General features: G+C 50.7%; 1 protein-coding gene across 4 annotated transcripts in view; it reads right to left on the bottom strand.

The window, feature by feature from the left end:
- Positions 1–3,015: 3,015 nt before the first annotated feature.
- The window catches only part of LOC101592907 (L-threonine 3-dehydrogenase, mitochondrial), a 23,250-nt gene continuing 11,034 nt past the window's right edge, over positions 3,016–15,231 (bottom strand). For 3 of the 4 annotated variants that reach the window (XM_004630758.2, XM_023714666.1, XM_023714667.1), the window contains exons 2-9: positions 11,126–11,333; positions 8,899–8,941; positions 8,263–8,333; positions 6,490–6,639; positions 6,221–6,393; positions 5,272–5,362; positions 4,128–4,397; positions 3,016–3,596 (exon numbers count right to left, since the gene is read on the bottom strand). In XM_004630758.2, the coding sequence (XP_004630815.1) occupies positions 3,457–3,596; positions 4,128–4,397; positions 5,272–5,362; positions 6,221–6,393; positions 6,490–6,639; positions 8,263–8,333; positions 8,899–8,941; positions 11,126–11,306 (1,119 nt within the window). In that variant the 5' untranslated portion in view covers positions 11,307–11,333 and the 3' untranslated portion in view covers positions 3,016–3,456. The remainder of the gene's footprint in view (positions 3,597–4,127; positions 4,398–5,271; positions 5,363–6,220; positions 6,394–6,489; positions 6,640–8,262; positions 8,334–8,898; positions 8,942–11,125; positions 11,334–15,231) is intronic. The other variant, XM_023714668.1, reaches the window with a different exon arrangement.

Here is a 15,231-nt window from a genome sequence, read left to right as displayed (position 1 = left end):
TGTTTGAATTCCAAATAGAAACTAGTTTCAGGGAGTGGTGCTGGGGACGGACCTCCTGGTCTTTGTACTGAGCTACACCCCCGGCCTTCTTTATAATTTTTATTTCCAACAGGGTGTCAAGTCACTACGTTGCTTAGGCTGACCTTGAACTTCCAATCCTTCTGCCTCAGCCTCCCAGAGTGCTAAGATTCAATTAAAAAGTATGAGTTTTTAAGACATTCAGGCCCTCAATTGCAGGGATCCGTTGGTCTCTGTTGGATTGGTTCTACCCAGGGAGAACAGCAGCAGGAACACGAAAAGATAGACAAGACAAAAGCTGGGCTAGGTGGTCGCTGGTCTGCCTGCTAGGTGAGAGGAACACAAGCCCACAACAAAACCGACTTTTATTTATACCTTTGCAAAGTGAGTAACACATTGCACAAGGTTGCCTAGTGATTAATGGCTGACCTTAACCGGACAGGCTGTTTACCTCAGGACTGAGGCAGCTTGTTTGCTTCAGGCACTGAGGCCTATTTCCACCTACACACACACACACACACACACACACACACACACACACACTATTGACCCATTTCCTAGCTTCCACGGCTCTCAACACTCAATACAAACTAGTGATCTGTACTCATGTGAACTGCAAAACTCTATCAGCAGCTGTGCGCAGTGGCATACGCCACTCAGCCCAGCCCCTGGAGACTGAGCTAGGAGTGTAAGGTTAGCCTGGGTAACGTGGCAAGACTCAACCTTTTAGGAGGGAGAGGAGGGCATAGAGGAGAAGGAGGTGGAGAAGGAAAGCCAAAGAAAACCCCAAGCATGACTGCCCATGCCTATAATCCCAGCACCCCGATGGATAAAGACGTTAAATGTAAGGCTAGCTGGAGCCATCAGTGATCTAGCAGGACCTTGCCTCAAAGTAAAGAAGGCCAGGATCCTCAGGGAGAGGCCCTTCGTTCAACCGAGTACCACAGAAGAAACAGCTGAGCACCACCTGGTACTAGTGGTGGCAGAGGAAGCAGCCACACCCACCCATTTGTCATTCTATATACCAGACCTTGTGGCAGGGCCCAGCCATGCTCCAGCAATCCACACAGAAGCACTGTGGCAGAACGAATCTCCACACTGGAGACTGCACTTGCTCAGGAGGAGCAGAGGCGGGCACCACACGCGCAGCTGTGTTTTAATCCCAAAGCCTACTGTTACAGTTTATAACTAGATTTCCTCCACAGACTATGTGCTCCCAAGGGGGGTTTTCGGGAGTGGATCACGGGGTGTGACACTCTGTGCACCTGTTCTCCCTCGGTCCAGCGCACGGCTTCCTGCCCCATGCCCCACCCCACCTTGGAGCCAGCACTGTAGACCACAACCTGCACCAACTGAGCTGAAACTTCTTCCTTACAGTTGTGGCCATCTCAGTGACAAAGAAATTAAGGCAGACTTTGATATTGAGAGTGGGGTCACTGCCATGGCTACCTGATCACATGGTTCTGGAGCTCTGCAACTGGTCTGTGGGGTTTGGAAAGGTTTGGTGCAACCCACTGCAGCAGCAGCCCTGGGATGCCGCGAGCCAAGCCTGATGGTGTAGGGTTTGGGGTGCTCAAGTCTGCTCTTAGCGGTGGCTTCTAGCATCTGTCTATCCTGAACAAACAACTGGCCAACACAGGCACAAACGGTAGCACGGTTTTACACTTAGTTAAGGTAGGAGAAGAAATATGTTCTGCACAGCACATGTTGGCCAAGGAAAGCGAAGCAAAATAATTACGCCCTGCAGTGTGAGGGGGGCTACTGTGAAACAGGGCAGCCGAGAGCTCAGACTGCCTGCTTTCGTCTCCCACTCCTCGGGCCGATATCAGGGCAAGGCCGCCCTACATGAAACTGTTTAAGCTCTCAGAAGGCCATAGGCGGGACATTGGGAACTGGTGAGCATGTGGCCTGGTACTCCTTCATGAACAGGCCGCAGCCACCTCCCAGCCAGCTTTGCCGGGCCCTGTTCTCCTGCCTCCGCGGGAGACGCCAGTCAGCGCTCAGAGCCAGAATGCTGGCACAAATGCAGCCGGCGAAGACCAGCTGCAGGAGCTTCCTGTTGAGAACAAGGTCTCCACTGGCAGGTGGACCCTAATCCTGTGCTATACCCTGGTAGAAATGTGTCTCCACTTGGCTCACATCCTGAGACTTTCTTTGAGGGAGGCTGTGATTAAGGGTGTCCAGCTAATGCAATGAACGACCGAAAGTTCTCCAGTTAAGTCAGATAGATTTTTAAACCCACTTGTGCCTGCAAAAAATTCACTGCGTTCCAAGTTCCAAATGAGTTACAATTTAATTATTGTTGGCACATAGTACAAACATTTTTTAATCCATAGCCAATACCACACATAGCCACGCTGACCTGGGGAGCAAGCTCCCTGGCTGGTGGCTCATGGAGGGAGCTGAGCAGTGCCTTGAGTGTCTGCACAGCAGTCACACTGAAAGGCTTGGAGCAGCTCCTCTGGGGCACACTGGGTCTGAGAAGTGAGCAAGGCTGCAACAGGAAAGCGCTCTTCAGAAAGCAGTACTCAGAATCAGTCTAGACCGGTGGGCTCTGATGGAGTCTCCCACCTTCCGAGTCCAGCTGAGGGGTACAGCTCCAACCTCCACATGTAAAATGAGCTCCCTGGGGTCCTGACATCGCCAGTCAGGGAGTCACAGTCCTGGTGGACATGACTTAGTGCCCTGAGAGGAAGGAAGTCTCAGGAAGAGAAAGCCTCCCTTCATTAGCTACAGCACCTTCGCATCTCCCTGGATACTTCACACAGGGAGCTGGCGTGGTACTGCATGACTGTAATTCCAGCTCTCAGGAGGCTGAGGCAGGGGCATCGCCATGAGTTCAAGGCCAGTGAGTTCAAATCTCAACTACATAGGGAGAACCTATCTCAACAAACAAAAACAATAGAAACGTACAGGAGAGATCATAATTTTTGAAGCAGCATTACAATCTCTTGGGGCCGGGGAGATGGCTCAGTAGGATAAGCGCTTGACTACAATCTCTTGAACATGCTGCAAATAGGATTAACACGTTCGAACATTTTTGTGTTCTGATAGACAGTGAAGGATACTACATACACCTTCAGAACCTTTAAAATGTAACCTTTTGTCTGTAGTCAAGAGATTAAGGAACCTTCAGCTGATATGTAAGGTAAGCACAAATGTCACACACTTTCATCTTTCCAGAAAGGGTCACTCATCATGATTATGCCCTGATGATCTTCCCTCCATGGCATGGGTGTTTGGACCAGGTTAGGCACACAGCAAAGACTATGCATGAAGTCCCCACACCTAACTCACAAAGTTTTGAAAACTAACACCATCCTCGAGGCACCCTGCCCGCTCTCTGCTCCATTCCAAAGAGCACCAGCTCCCTGGGCTCCTGACCGACCACTGTCCCTTGTGGCCGGGGAGGACCCGGAAGCTGCTCCTCCGATGCCTTCAGTTGGCTTGGGCAACTCTTGTGTCGCAACCGAGCAAGTTCAGCATAGTCGTCACCAACTCGGGTAGATCAAAGTCGTGCTTCCACCCCCAGTCCTTGCGAGCCATGCTGTCGTCCAAGCTCATGGGCCAGCTGTCAGCTGGGGAGAGACAAAGGTGGCTCGGCTGCAGGCCCTGGAGCAGCAAAAGGTCCAGGGCGTTTTGTATGCCTGTGATGGCACAAGTTACCTAAGAGGGCAGCTCCTTAGAGGGGGAGAACGACCATGTCCCACTCAGGGGCCTCCTCAAGGGACCAGATTAGACACGACTGTTGTGACGTTCCCACTGCAAACCCCAGACAATTCTGAAGGTAGGAACCCTCCACCCAGAAGAGCACAAAGCAGTTACAGTAAAGGAAATCCCACAGCAGCTGGGTTTTTTCTTTGTTTTACACTTAAACTATGAAAGGATGCAATACCCGGATCTGTGTATTTAGAATGGAACTGCCTCACCTACTCGACAGCAATTCCCCGAGCCTAGCCCCAGCTCACAAGCTCAAAGACAGCTAATTCCACAGCGATGGCAGCCCGGAGGGAAAGCCGTGTGCACCCCAACTCCTAGTATGTGTCCTGGGGGGCAGGGCTGGGCTGGAGGATGCCTGGCCCTGGGGTACACAGCCAAGGGGCACCCACCTATGGCCTGCCGGGCAGGGTCCACGTGGTAGGAGATGTGGAACTCAGGCACGTGCTTGGCAATCTCCTGAGCCAGCTCCTCTGGGGTGAAGCTCATGGCAGTGATGTTGTAGGTTCGCATGGAGAGGGACTCAGCCGGGGCCTCCATGAACTCCAGGGTGGCCCGGAGACAATCGTCCACATACATCATCGGGAGCCTGGTGCTGGCTCTCAGGTTGCACTCGAACTTGCCAGTCTTCACGGCATCATGGAAAATCTGAATGGCATAGTCTGAAAGAGAATCCCAACTGGTTTCCTTGCAACAGTTCAAAGGAGCGCCCAGGATGAGGCAGGGTCCCTCTGACAACCGCTGCAAGTTAGATTCACTCTGCCTTACACAGTGAACCAAGGCTTTAGAAAAGTGGTACCACATTCAAAAATGACACAAAATAAATTGTATTAACATGTATATTTTATGGGGAAAAGAAAATGGTGAGAACCACCTTCCTGCATCTTGAGTGAGTCTCAGTGTTGGGGATGGAGGGGCGTGGTGGGCGCCTAATAATGTCCCCGTCCTGATATGAAAGTGGTTGTACCTCCAAGACCCACAGAAGAGAGGCAAAGACACAGAGTTCTGAGCCACACTTGGGGAAGCTCTGTGTATAGGCAGAAGCTTTTAAAGGGATTAAAACCAAAAATCTTTAAAATCCCTCAGACTCTGCCAAGCGTCTTTTCTACTGCATGTCAGGACCCCGAGAGGAGACAAACGCAGTGTGAAGGTTGCTGACTGCACCCCACAGGAGTGCCACAGAGGTACCACAGAAGCCCCTCTCAAACACAAAGTGCACCGTTCCATTTAAGTGAGCTTTCTCTGGATTAAGACAAAGGCTGGACTTGAAGACAGAAGCTATGCTTGGGGGTCCTCCTGCATTTTAATACCCTCGTTCTGAGTATCTCATGTGACTCTAGCATGGCAGTGGCTGACGGACAACAGCAGCATGCACCCCGAGCAGGGCCAAGTGGATGGGTATGAGGGGCGCCTACAGCCACATCCAGAGAGGACACAGAGATGCACTGGGGAAAGACAGCAGATCCACCCTCGAAGCAGCCTCCTGGGAGAGTAAGAGCCCGTCAGGGCCACTCAAACTCAAGAGACGAGGCTCACCTGTTGTTCCTCCTCCAGGTTGGGAGTCAGCGGAAATGACTCCAGGGTACCTCAGGCACCGGAAGTCTAGTCCAGAGCGGTAATTGTAATACTAGGAGAGCAAGAAAACTTAACTCAAAAAAGAAAAGAATCTCTTAATTTGATGAATCAAGCAAAGCAGTAACAGCTTTCTTGTGAAGCGCCTCCTCTCACTCTAGAGGGGCTCGGGCTGAACCCAGGGCCTTGGCCCTGAGCTGCACCCTCAGCCCTCATTTCCGTTCTTTTGCAACAAGGTCTCACTAAGTTGCTAAGTTGCCCAGACTGAGCTCCAACTCCCAATCGTCCTGCCTCAGCCTCCCAGAGCTCAGGGCCAAAAGGTGTACCCCACCAAACCAAGCTTCTGAACTATCTTTGGAAGCAGTTTCATTGAAATCTTCCTAAAGAAAATGAAACTTCAGACCTTCCATTAACCTTCAGTAACACTCTTAAGTCTTTCTCTTCAAAGAATCACCATCTTGATGAGACTGTCACCGTGAATAACAGCTGAATCCACCCTCAGCAAGGAGCTGCTCTGGGGTAACACAGAGGGGTGAGGAAGGCAAAGATCGGAGAACGACGGCTGCCACAGGTCACCAAGTAAATTGTACTGGAGAGAGCATCACGAGACACAGAGGTAGCACAACCCAGAAGGATGCTGGGATTTTCCATAGAAAGCTGCCAGGTTACCATGAGTAAAAACCACTACCCGGAGCCCGGAACAACAGAGCAGCTCAGAGGACATGCAGCAACCAAGGCGACTGGCACCTGCCACTTGGCAAACACAGTAAGGTACGGATAAGGTATGGACACATGCCAGAGGCTGGGCTGCAGCAGCAGGAGACCGCATGCGCAGAAGGCCCTTGGGGTCCCAGGGAAAAGGACCTGGAAATCACTCGCACCTGTGTGTGCCAGCCTCAGAAGGGACACTTACTTCCCCCATGAGCTCCGCATGGACCTTGGACACCCCATAGATGGTCCTGGGTCTCTGGACGCAGAGATCAGGGGTTCGGTTCCGGGGAGAGGTAGATCCAAAAGCCCCAATAGTGCTGGGAATAAACAGTCGCAGATTGTATTCTTCTGCAAGGTCCAGAATATTGTGCAGTCCTGAAAGGAACAGACATTCTCACGGCCCAGAAGGATCTCTCCCCGCCAACAGCTGGAAGAAGCGATCCCCTCGCTGGAACCAGACGCTGTCCTCACCAGTGATGTTCACGGCTCTGGCCAGGGGCATGTTTGCCTCGCCCACGGCGCTGAGCAGAGCGCTGTAGTGCAGCATCCAGGTGATGCGGTGGTTCACCACAACCTCACGGAGGTTCTGGGGGTCTAAAATGTTGGCGTACACAAAGGGGCCTGCGAGAAAGACAAGGACACTGCAGAAGCCAACAGGCTGGGGCTCACGGAGCTAAAGGTCATCACTGGACCTGCAGTTTCATGTTGCAATCACAGGCCACAGCCACCTCCCAGGCAAGGGACAGTGCCAGGCCACGGGCTCAGCCTCTTGTGTGCCTCCAGTTCACTGAGGAGGAAACAAGGCTCAAGAGAAGCACGTGCAGTCACCTTGCCGCTGGAAGGTGCAGATTTAAGAACGGAGGCGGGGCTCGGTAAAAACGCGCCTTGGTGCAGAAGGGCCATAGGTTGTGAGTTCCCCACACTGAATTACACTAGAGATTCAGACAGCTGTGCTCAATGCCAACTTCCCATGGACGGCAAGTTGTTGCCCTCCTCAGGGCAGACAGCAAAAGGCTGGCTCCAAACTGGGACGAGCCAAGAGACATTGTCACATTTTCAGTGCTGAGATTGTACCTGGAGCCTTTCCACTGAGCTATATCAATAGCCCATTTTTTAAATTTATTATTTTGAGACAGGATCTTGAGAAGTTGCTAATCACCCAGGCTGAGCTCAAAGTTCTGATCTTCCTGCCTCAGCCTCTCAGAGCGCTTCGATTACAGATCTGTGTGACCACGCTAGACTTAAAGATGTTTTTGAGGCTGCAGAAAGCTTCACCCAGGGAATCTGAGATCTTGTGTGTGCACAGCAGCCTAAAAGTAATTCATTCCACCTGGCAAGTGCAAGGTCCTGAGTTTGATCCCTGGTACCACCAAAAAAAAAGTAATTCATTCCACATTGTAATGCCATGACTCATTTCTACAAGTTTTAAAATTTCCTCTGCCTCATCACAGACCTTGATTTTTGTGTTCTTTTTTTTTTTTTTAATAAATCTTATACAGCTTTATATCTTTGTGTTCTAAGCCTGAACTAAAACTTGAAAATAGGCAGGAAGCAAAGACTTTTATTTCCAAGATATCATTGCAAATAATATGAAAAATATTACTCCAAATTTAAGTTCAAGTTGCATAGAGCACTCCTGTTTTTGTATCACTTGAACAGCTGCAGCATCAAAAAGTAGAAGATAATTTTATACAGTAACTTCCTCTTTAAGCCTGGTTACGAACCACTGCACACAGAGTCATGGGCATAGGCTGCTCCCCCCCCCCCATATCTAGGGAAGGGTCTACAGGGTGTTAAGGGTCTCACTACGAAGATTGGACTCATAGTGATTCTCCTGTTTACAGCCTCCCAAGTGCTGGTATTACAGGCACATGCCACCACGCCCTGTCTCAATTGTCTCAGTGTGCCCTGGGTCGGGTATGGCAGGCTGGGGGAATCAAACCCGGGGTCCCGGCCCCTGCACCTGCCTAAGCAGGTGCTTTTGTCTGCTGAGCTATTTGGCTGGCTCTTAAAAGCTGAGGAAGATTTTTTTTTTTTTTTTTGGCTGGCTCAAGATGCCAAAAGGGAGCGTCTGGTGTGGCATGTGGAGCTGGGAATTGAACCACGGTCCCCATGCCTGGTGCCTGACTGGGTTTGCCCATGCAGGTGCTTAAACAACTGAGCTAACCAGCAAGTGCCCTGTTAATTCTTTACTTTACTTTGAGAACCAAGAATAGACAACAGCCAGGGACAGGGGCTGCTCACCACTACAGAAGACGTGACTGGGGGGTTTCTTTATGTCCGACAGTATCACATTGTCCTTCCCATATCGTTTCCTAAATGGAAAGACAGAATGGACAAGATGGTCACACTGAGGGTGGGACAGGCCCTCTAAAAGCAATCCTGCTAAACAGGAAGCGTGACTTCCGGTCAGCCTCCACTCTTTCTCCCTCATCAGGTTCTACTGCAAGCCCCTCAGGCCCCTGTGCTCAGGGCCCCTCCTGCAGGCTCTCTTCTGTGTCTGCTCTGTCGCCAGTTGCTCCCAGTATTGTGATGGTTTTAATCCCTCTCTCTTCACTGTCATCCTACTTTTTCCTATCTCTTCTCTTTGCCCTAAACAACAAGTCTAGTGATGCAGGGAGGGGAGGACAGAGACGGACAGACTCTCACTTTACTGGTTAGCAAGGAGCGAGCACCAGGGACTGGGCAGAGGGACTGAGCTACAGGGCTGTGGCAGCTGTAGGAGATAAAACAAAGTGTGCTTTCAGCAGGCACTGAGATGCGATTTCTTACAAGTGACAAGGGGCTAGAGGAGCGAGAACAACGGGGCTACGTGGTGTCAGACAAAGGGAGCTGCACACAGGAGCGCAGACTTCAAGTTCAAACTCTTAAAGTTCTTACCTCAAAAGGCTAGCAAGGCCCAGTCCCAGCTGGCCAAGACCACCTGGAGAAAGAGGAAAAAATGAAGCTTTATTCCAAATCTAGCTACGTCCATCACTTGCAGAACATAATAATGAACAGGGCTCTTTCCTCATGGCAGGGTGACTAGACAGGGTCTCGGCCTGGGCTGGGGGTCTGGGACCGACTAGCGCTTCTCAGCCAACAGCACTGCCCTGAGAGCACAGAACGACCCCCCAGACAACTAGGACAGAGGCCCATGCAAGTGACCCACACTTCTGAGACAGACACCCTACAGCCTGAGGGAACCCAGGCAGACGACAAGGGGAAGCAGGGACACAAGAAATGAACAGAATAGGATGCTGGACACACGTCCAGAACTCAGCCTTGGCCTTCATGACTGGCCTGGCGCAGGTGCCAGAAGGTTCAGCACCAAATGCAGATAGTCCTTTTTTTGTTTTGTATTTTAGGGAAGGGTCTACAGGGTGTTCAGGGTCTCACTACTAGATCAAACTGGTAGTGATCTGCCTGTTTACAGCCTCCCAAGAGCTGGGATTACAGGCGCGGGCCACCACACCCAGTCTCAGCTGTTGTCTCAGCAAACCCTGGGGGTGGGGCTAGCACAGCAGGCCCGGGGATTGGCCCCCCACCTGCAGATTGTCTTGAGGTAGGAGGAGAAATGCAAGATAAGCGCAAAGGAGAGCAGGAAACTGTAACTACAACACTGTACTTGTTAGAAGATTGCATCCTCCAGGCCCAAGTCACCCAAGGCAATGCCGTAGTGCTGCCCTCCGTTAAATGTAGGCTCCTTCTTCTCCAGACCCAGCACACCCAAAACTCCCGGGAGCCCCGAAAGGCCGTGAGCTGGCTTGATGAAAGTAAAGAGTAGGACCCTGCTGCCAAGATAAGCAAACAGGTTGAGAGGAGCCAAAGAATGTTACTTACCTAAGGAAAAGGAAAAAAAAGCAGGCTCATACCTGTAAAATAGGCCACTACCCTTCTGGAGCACGGGCCATCTTTTCCAGGGTTTGTAACTTCTCTAAAGAAGCACAGATGTCCTTTATTTCTTTTGCGTGCACACCTTTCAATTTCCTTGGAAATCCCTTCCCTTGTGAGCCTCTCACTAACATCCTAAAAATTCTTTTTCCTGAAAGACATCTGGAGAGCCTGCGAACTTGCTAAACCTGCTCTACTGGCAGGGTGGGGTAAGCGCCTCATCTCAGCTTCAGGAACCTCCTCAGGTCCTAATGCAGCACAGAAGAACCTCAGAAGGGACCCCTAGAATACTCCATCTACCATGGGCTGGGATATGAGGGCACAGGGGGAGAAAGCGAGGGAAGTCATCTGAGAAAAGGGCAGAGGCTCCAGGACTGAGGACCCACCCAGGAAGCGTGAGAGGGATGGTGCAGCTTCCAAAGTGGAACTTAAAGATGTCCCGGATGGCAGGGAGCACACCGGGGGAGGAGGGCTGCGAATGTCATGTGGCAAGATTTCCATGGGCATCTGTTCCCATGGGACTGTGCCCCAGGCGTCCTGGGAATGTCCTGGTGGAGTTGGAAGGAGCGAGGTCAGTGAGGCAAAGCCAAAGAAGAAACCAGGCAGAGCAGGAGGAAATAAAACCTGTCCATCCATGAGCAGCGGCTGGCTCTGGCAGGAAGTGCTCTGCAAGTAAGTGGCAACACAAGAACCAAAGGCGCATCTGGGAGGCCACCTGGTGACCGCTCCACAGGGACAAACTCCAGTGACATATTCGCTGCGCGGGCACTCACCTAGCATCTCTATTCCAAACACACTGTGCTGCACTAATGGCCTGGAACGAGTGCACCCTTCCCTCCCGTCGCTGGGCCTCTACTCCCTGGCTGCTCCTCATCTGAACAGTCTGGCCCCAGATTCCCAGGTCCCTCCAGATAACAGTAAGCATCCAGTCAGGGAAACCAAGTGAAGAGGGCAGATCTGGGCTCTGCACTGTTCTAGGGAAAGCGGACAGTGGGAGAGGCCTCTGTGAATGAATAAGGGCTAGGCAGCAGCTCGGTGCACCTCACGGAGCAGGGCAGAGGGCTTGCTCACACCCGCCACAGATGCCAAGTCCAGCCTGGAAGCCGCGTGGCCCAGCCAGCCTGGGGAGATTCTGGGCGCACGTCACAAGTTCAGAACCAAAGGCAGTCACTCGGGAAGAACAAGGAAAGTGGCACTCAAGCCACAGATGGGAAAGAAAATGGGAGAAACCAACCTGTAATCAAGACCCGGGGACAGCCAGCTTCTGAGGAGGAGGCCGAATGGAAATGGGCCTCTGCAGGGCTCTGCGAAGGAGAGGCACTTCGTGATGGGACGGGCAGCACAGAGGGCAGGCCAGAGGGCCAGCTGCTGCCGGCCAGCGTCCGCACTGCGCCGCCTGCCACGGTCCTCAGCATCCTGACAACTGCCGTTTCTCAAATAGCCTGGAAAAAAAGCAAAGTGAGCCAGGTAATCTCGCTCTTCAGCTCCTGGAAAGGACCTCCTGCACAGAAATTAACACTGCAGCCGTCCAAGAGAAAGCAGAGTCAGCTTGGAATTCGGGACTTCCACTCAGGGTACTGCCAGCTGACTGACGGGAAGCCAGGCCTGTGCCTGCTGTGGTCTGGGCTGCTCACAAAAGGCCAAGATGCACAAATGGGCACACCAAGGCCCAGTGAGATCAGAAGAGTCCTGCACAACAACGCTGACACCAACAAGGATGGACTGCGACAGGAGGGTGGCGTGTCCAAAGGAGCACACAGTTAACTGAATTCCAGCACTCAGGAAGCTGAGGCAGGAAGATCGCCTTGAGTTTGAGGTCAGCTGGGGCTACAGAGGGAGAGCACGACCAGCCTGCACCACATAGTGAGATCCTGTCTCAAACATCCCCTCACCCCCATTAAAAAAAGACAGATCTCAATTAAACACATTTGTAGTATTTGTTAGGTCTCAGCAACAAGCAAAGCAGCCCACAGAGCACAAGATATACCAAGGTCACACATCCCGCGCCTCCTTCTGACACCTGGCCACCTGGCTGGCCTTCTAACTCTAGAACAAGGTAGAACATGTTTGCATCCCTGGCAGCGGAGTCCTACAGCCTAACCACAGCAGGAAAGGAGCTGTCCTTCTAAGGCCCTCCTGACTCAGGCTGGGACCTGGTTTAAATTTATTTATTTATTTTTAATTTTATTTGCATTTATTTTATGCTTAATTTATTCCCGTGCCGTAAGTTTTTGTTTCTTCAGTTTCTTCTGGGATATCTTTTTTTTCTGTGCAACTTCCTCTTCTGGTTTGGGAACAATTTGTTCCTTTTCAGTAAGGATCATCTCAGTATGGCAGGGGGAGCTCATGTATGGATTTTTTTTTTTAATATTTATTTATTTTTATTTTATTTATTTATTTATTTTGTGTGTGTGTGGCCAGCTCAGCCCACCAGGGGGCGGGGCTGGCTGGCATGTGGTGCTGGGGATTGAACCGCGGTCCCTGTGCTTTGCTTGATCTAAGTAGGTGCTTTAGGCCACTGAGCCATCTCACCAGCCCCTCATGTATGGATTAATCCGGCCATGAGCTCTGTAAGTATGGCGGCACATCCTGGGTGCTTTGTTCACCTGGATGTGTTCAATAACCAGAGAATCTACATCTAAACCCTTAAGTTCAGCATTACTCTCTGCATTTTTAAGCATGTGCAGCAAAAATTCAGCACTCTTTTTGGGCCACCAACCCTGTGTCCAGCCCCACTGTTTGGCCTGGGCACACCTGCCAATTCCACCACTGTAACGCCGGAATGGTACACATTGCTTCTTTAATGTGACATCCTTGAGTTACTTGGTGGCCTTTCGGATATGCATACCCTTGATGGCCTGGGCAGTTTCACGCGTGTTCTTAAAGTGAATGCGAAGATTTGAGCCTCTTGATTTGCATGATTTTGTGGGGTTTTCTGGGTCAAGAAAGTAGCGAAACATTTTCACAGGTCACCGAAGGCCGCTTACAGGAAAAAAGCCTGGTTTAAATTTAGAACTTGTCTTTCACAAATGTTCCTTCTTAAATTCCTTAAAGAATTAAAGCCCCCAAGGAGACAACGACCATCGAAAAGGACAGGAAGCCATTTTGCAATTCCAAAGTAACCAGTCTGTAAAAGGTTGACAAGCCTCGTCATCCTACTTCTCTGAACCCCAGGAGTAATTCTGTGTACATTAAAATATACCCAAATCCACCCTCAGGGCAGATGCCTGCAGTAACACTTTTGGTCATTTACTTTACAGTAAATTCTGCCTCTCTGTCCACATGGCCTATGTCTTTTGACCAAATTCTCTGACCACAGGCACAAAGAACCAAGGACCAAGCTGAGAGGCTCGGGTTCCTCAATGTATCAGGACCCAGCTTCTGAGAGACACAGGGCAACACCTGAACACCAGCCTGTGGGTCCTAGGTGGAAGCCTTCAAGCTCTACCACAACCTCTTTCAACCTGTCCACAGCCACATGAGGACACCAGCAGTTCTCAGGCTAACTGACCCTGCTCTGGAAAGCTACACTAACACTCAGTTGTTGTCCCTGGAATGCAACAGACTAGAAAAAGTGGGCAGGGGCCGGGGAGATAGCTCAGTAGAATAATTGCTTGCCTGGCAAGTGCAAGGGCCTGAGTTCAATCCCCGGTTCCACCGAAAAAAAGAAAACGAAAAAGAAAAAGTGGGCATTTAAGAGAAAAGGATCCTCAGGGACACTTAGTAAACTGTGAGTAATTTTTGTTTTACTGCCATCTCCTTCAAAAGGATCACTTAGAAAAGAATTCTCTCACTCCTTCCAAGATGATAACTTTCTGTCTACTCTGGGCAGCTCCTCTTTTTTACTAGCTCAAACTCCAGCTGCTCTTGCAGTCAGGCCTGGCCACAAGGTCAGGATGGGTGTGGGAGAGCTTCCCGCTATCCTGCGCCGGTGGGGCCTACCGGTCCCAGCCCAGGTGCAGCATGGGTGAGACCCTCGTTCACTCCCTTGGGATGGCCCCCCAAAACTCCGCAGCACCTCCCCCACCCCACCTGCCGAGTAGGAATTTCTGCCGCGTTCTAGGGACCCCCAGATCCAGTCCTAGCCCAGGCCCAGTGAGTGTGTGGGTGAGCTTCCCACTGCCCAGTGCTGGCGGGACCTAAGGGTCCCAGCCCAGGTGCAGAGTGGGCAAGACCCTCCTTCACCCCCTTGGGACACCTTCCCCACTCCGTAGTAACCTCCCCCCTGCCCACAGAGTAGGAATTTCTGTCGCGTTCCGGGAAACCCCAGATCTAGTCCTAGACCAGGCCCAGTGAGTGTGTGGGAGAGCTGCCTCTCCTAACTACTCCACCTTCTCCCCTTCAGACTCAGCTCATGCCTGGCATACAGGCCTTGGGAGAAACCCTGCAGCTGCAATCCCTGCAGAGAGTGTAGGGAACAGAACCATGCAGCTAGTCCAGGAGAAGAACATCTTGCCAGAGGGGCACAACAGGTTCATCCCCAAGGGCAGCAACATGAAGGAACTGAGCACAGCAGCCAGACCCAAGCCAGGCACAAGTGGATAAATCCAAACTTTGTAGATCTGCACCTGAACTTCAGTAGGTGCTAAGGTTATAACTGCACCAAAGATCTACAACAAAGGTCAGAAGAGAGCACTACACAAAATGACAACAAGAAGAAGCAAAATGCAATCTCAGAACCCAAGCCCACCCATAACAAGTGCAGAGGACACTAACACAGAACAAATTGGGAAGCACACAGCTGAAATCAATGAATCAATGGCTTCTGAAATAAAGAAACAACTGCAGAAAGTTATACAGGAACTCAGACTGGAAATGAAAAAAGAAATCGCTGAATTAATAACATCTGCAGTACAGAATCAAATGCAGAAACATATGGAGGAAACTCAAGGCCCACCCAGAACAAGTGCAGAAGACACTAGCTCAGCTCAAATGTATGAATTAATAATGTCGATAGTAAATAAGCAACTCAGAGGGGAATTTTCTGAAATAAGAAAAGAATTCTTGGAACTCATAGCATCTGAAGTAAAACATCAACTACAGAAATATAGGGAGGAGGGGCCGGGGAGATGGCTCAGTGGAATAAGCGCTTCCCTGGCAAGCGCAAGGGCCTGAGTTCAATCCCCGGTTCCACCAAAAAAAAAAAGAAATATAGGGAGGAAACCCAATCTGAAAAAAACACTGCAGTAAAAGAATTAATAAATGCTTCTAAAGAAGACACTGATAAAAAAAATAGAGGAGATTCGAAAAATGACGGATTCCTTGAATGAGCAATACAGGAAAGAAATAGATCGCATGAAGCAGAGTCAAAGAGATATAGAGGAATTCAAAATCTCAATC

Source organism: Octodon degus, unplaced genomic scaffold (genome assembly GCF_000260255.1).
Source record: "Octodon degus isolate 3935 unplaced genomic scaffold, OctDeg1.0 scaffold00036, whole genome shotgun sequence".
Classification (NCBI taxonomy): domain Eukaryota; kingdom Metazoa; phylum Chordata; class Mammalia; order Rodentia; family Octodontidae; genus Octodon; species Octodon degus.
This window is presented reverse-complemented; position numbering and strand designations above follow the sequence as displayed.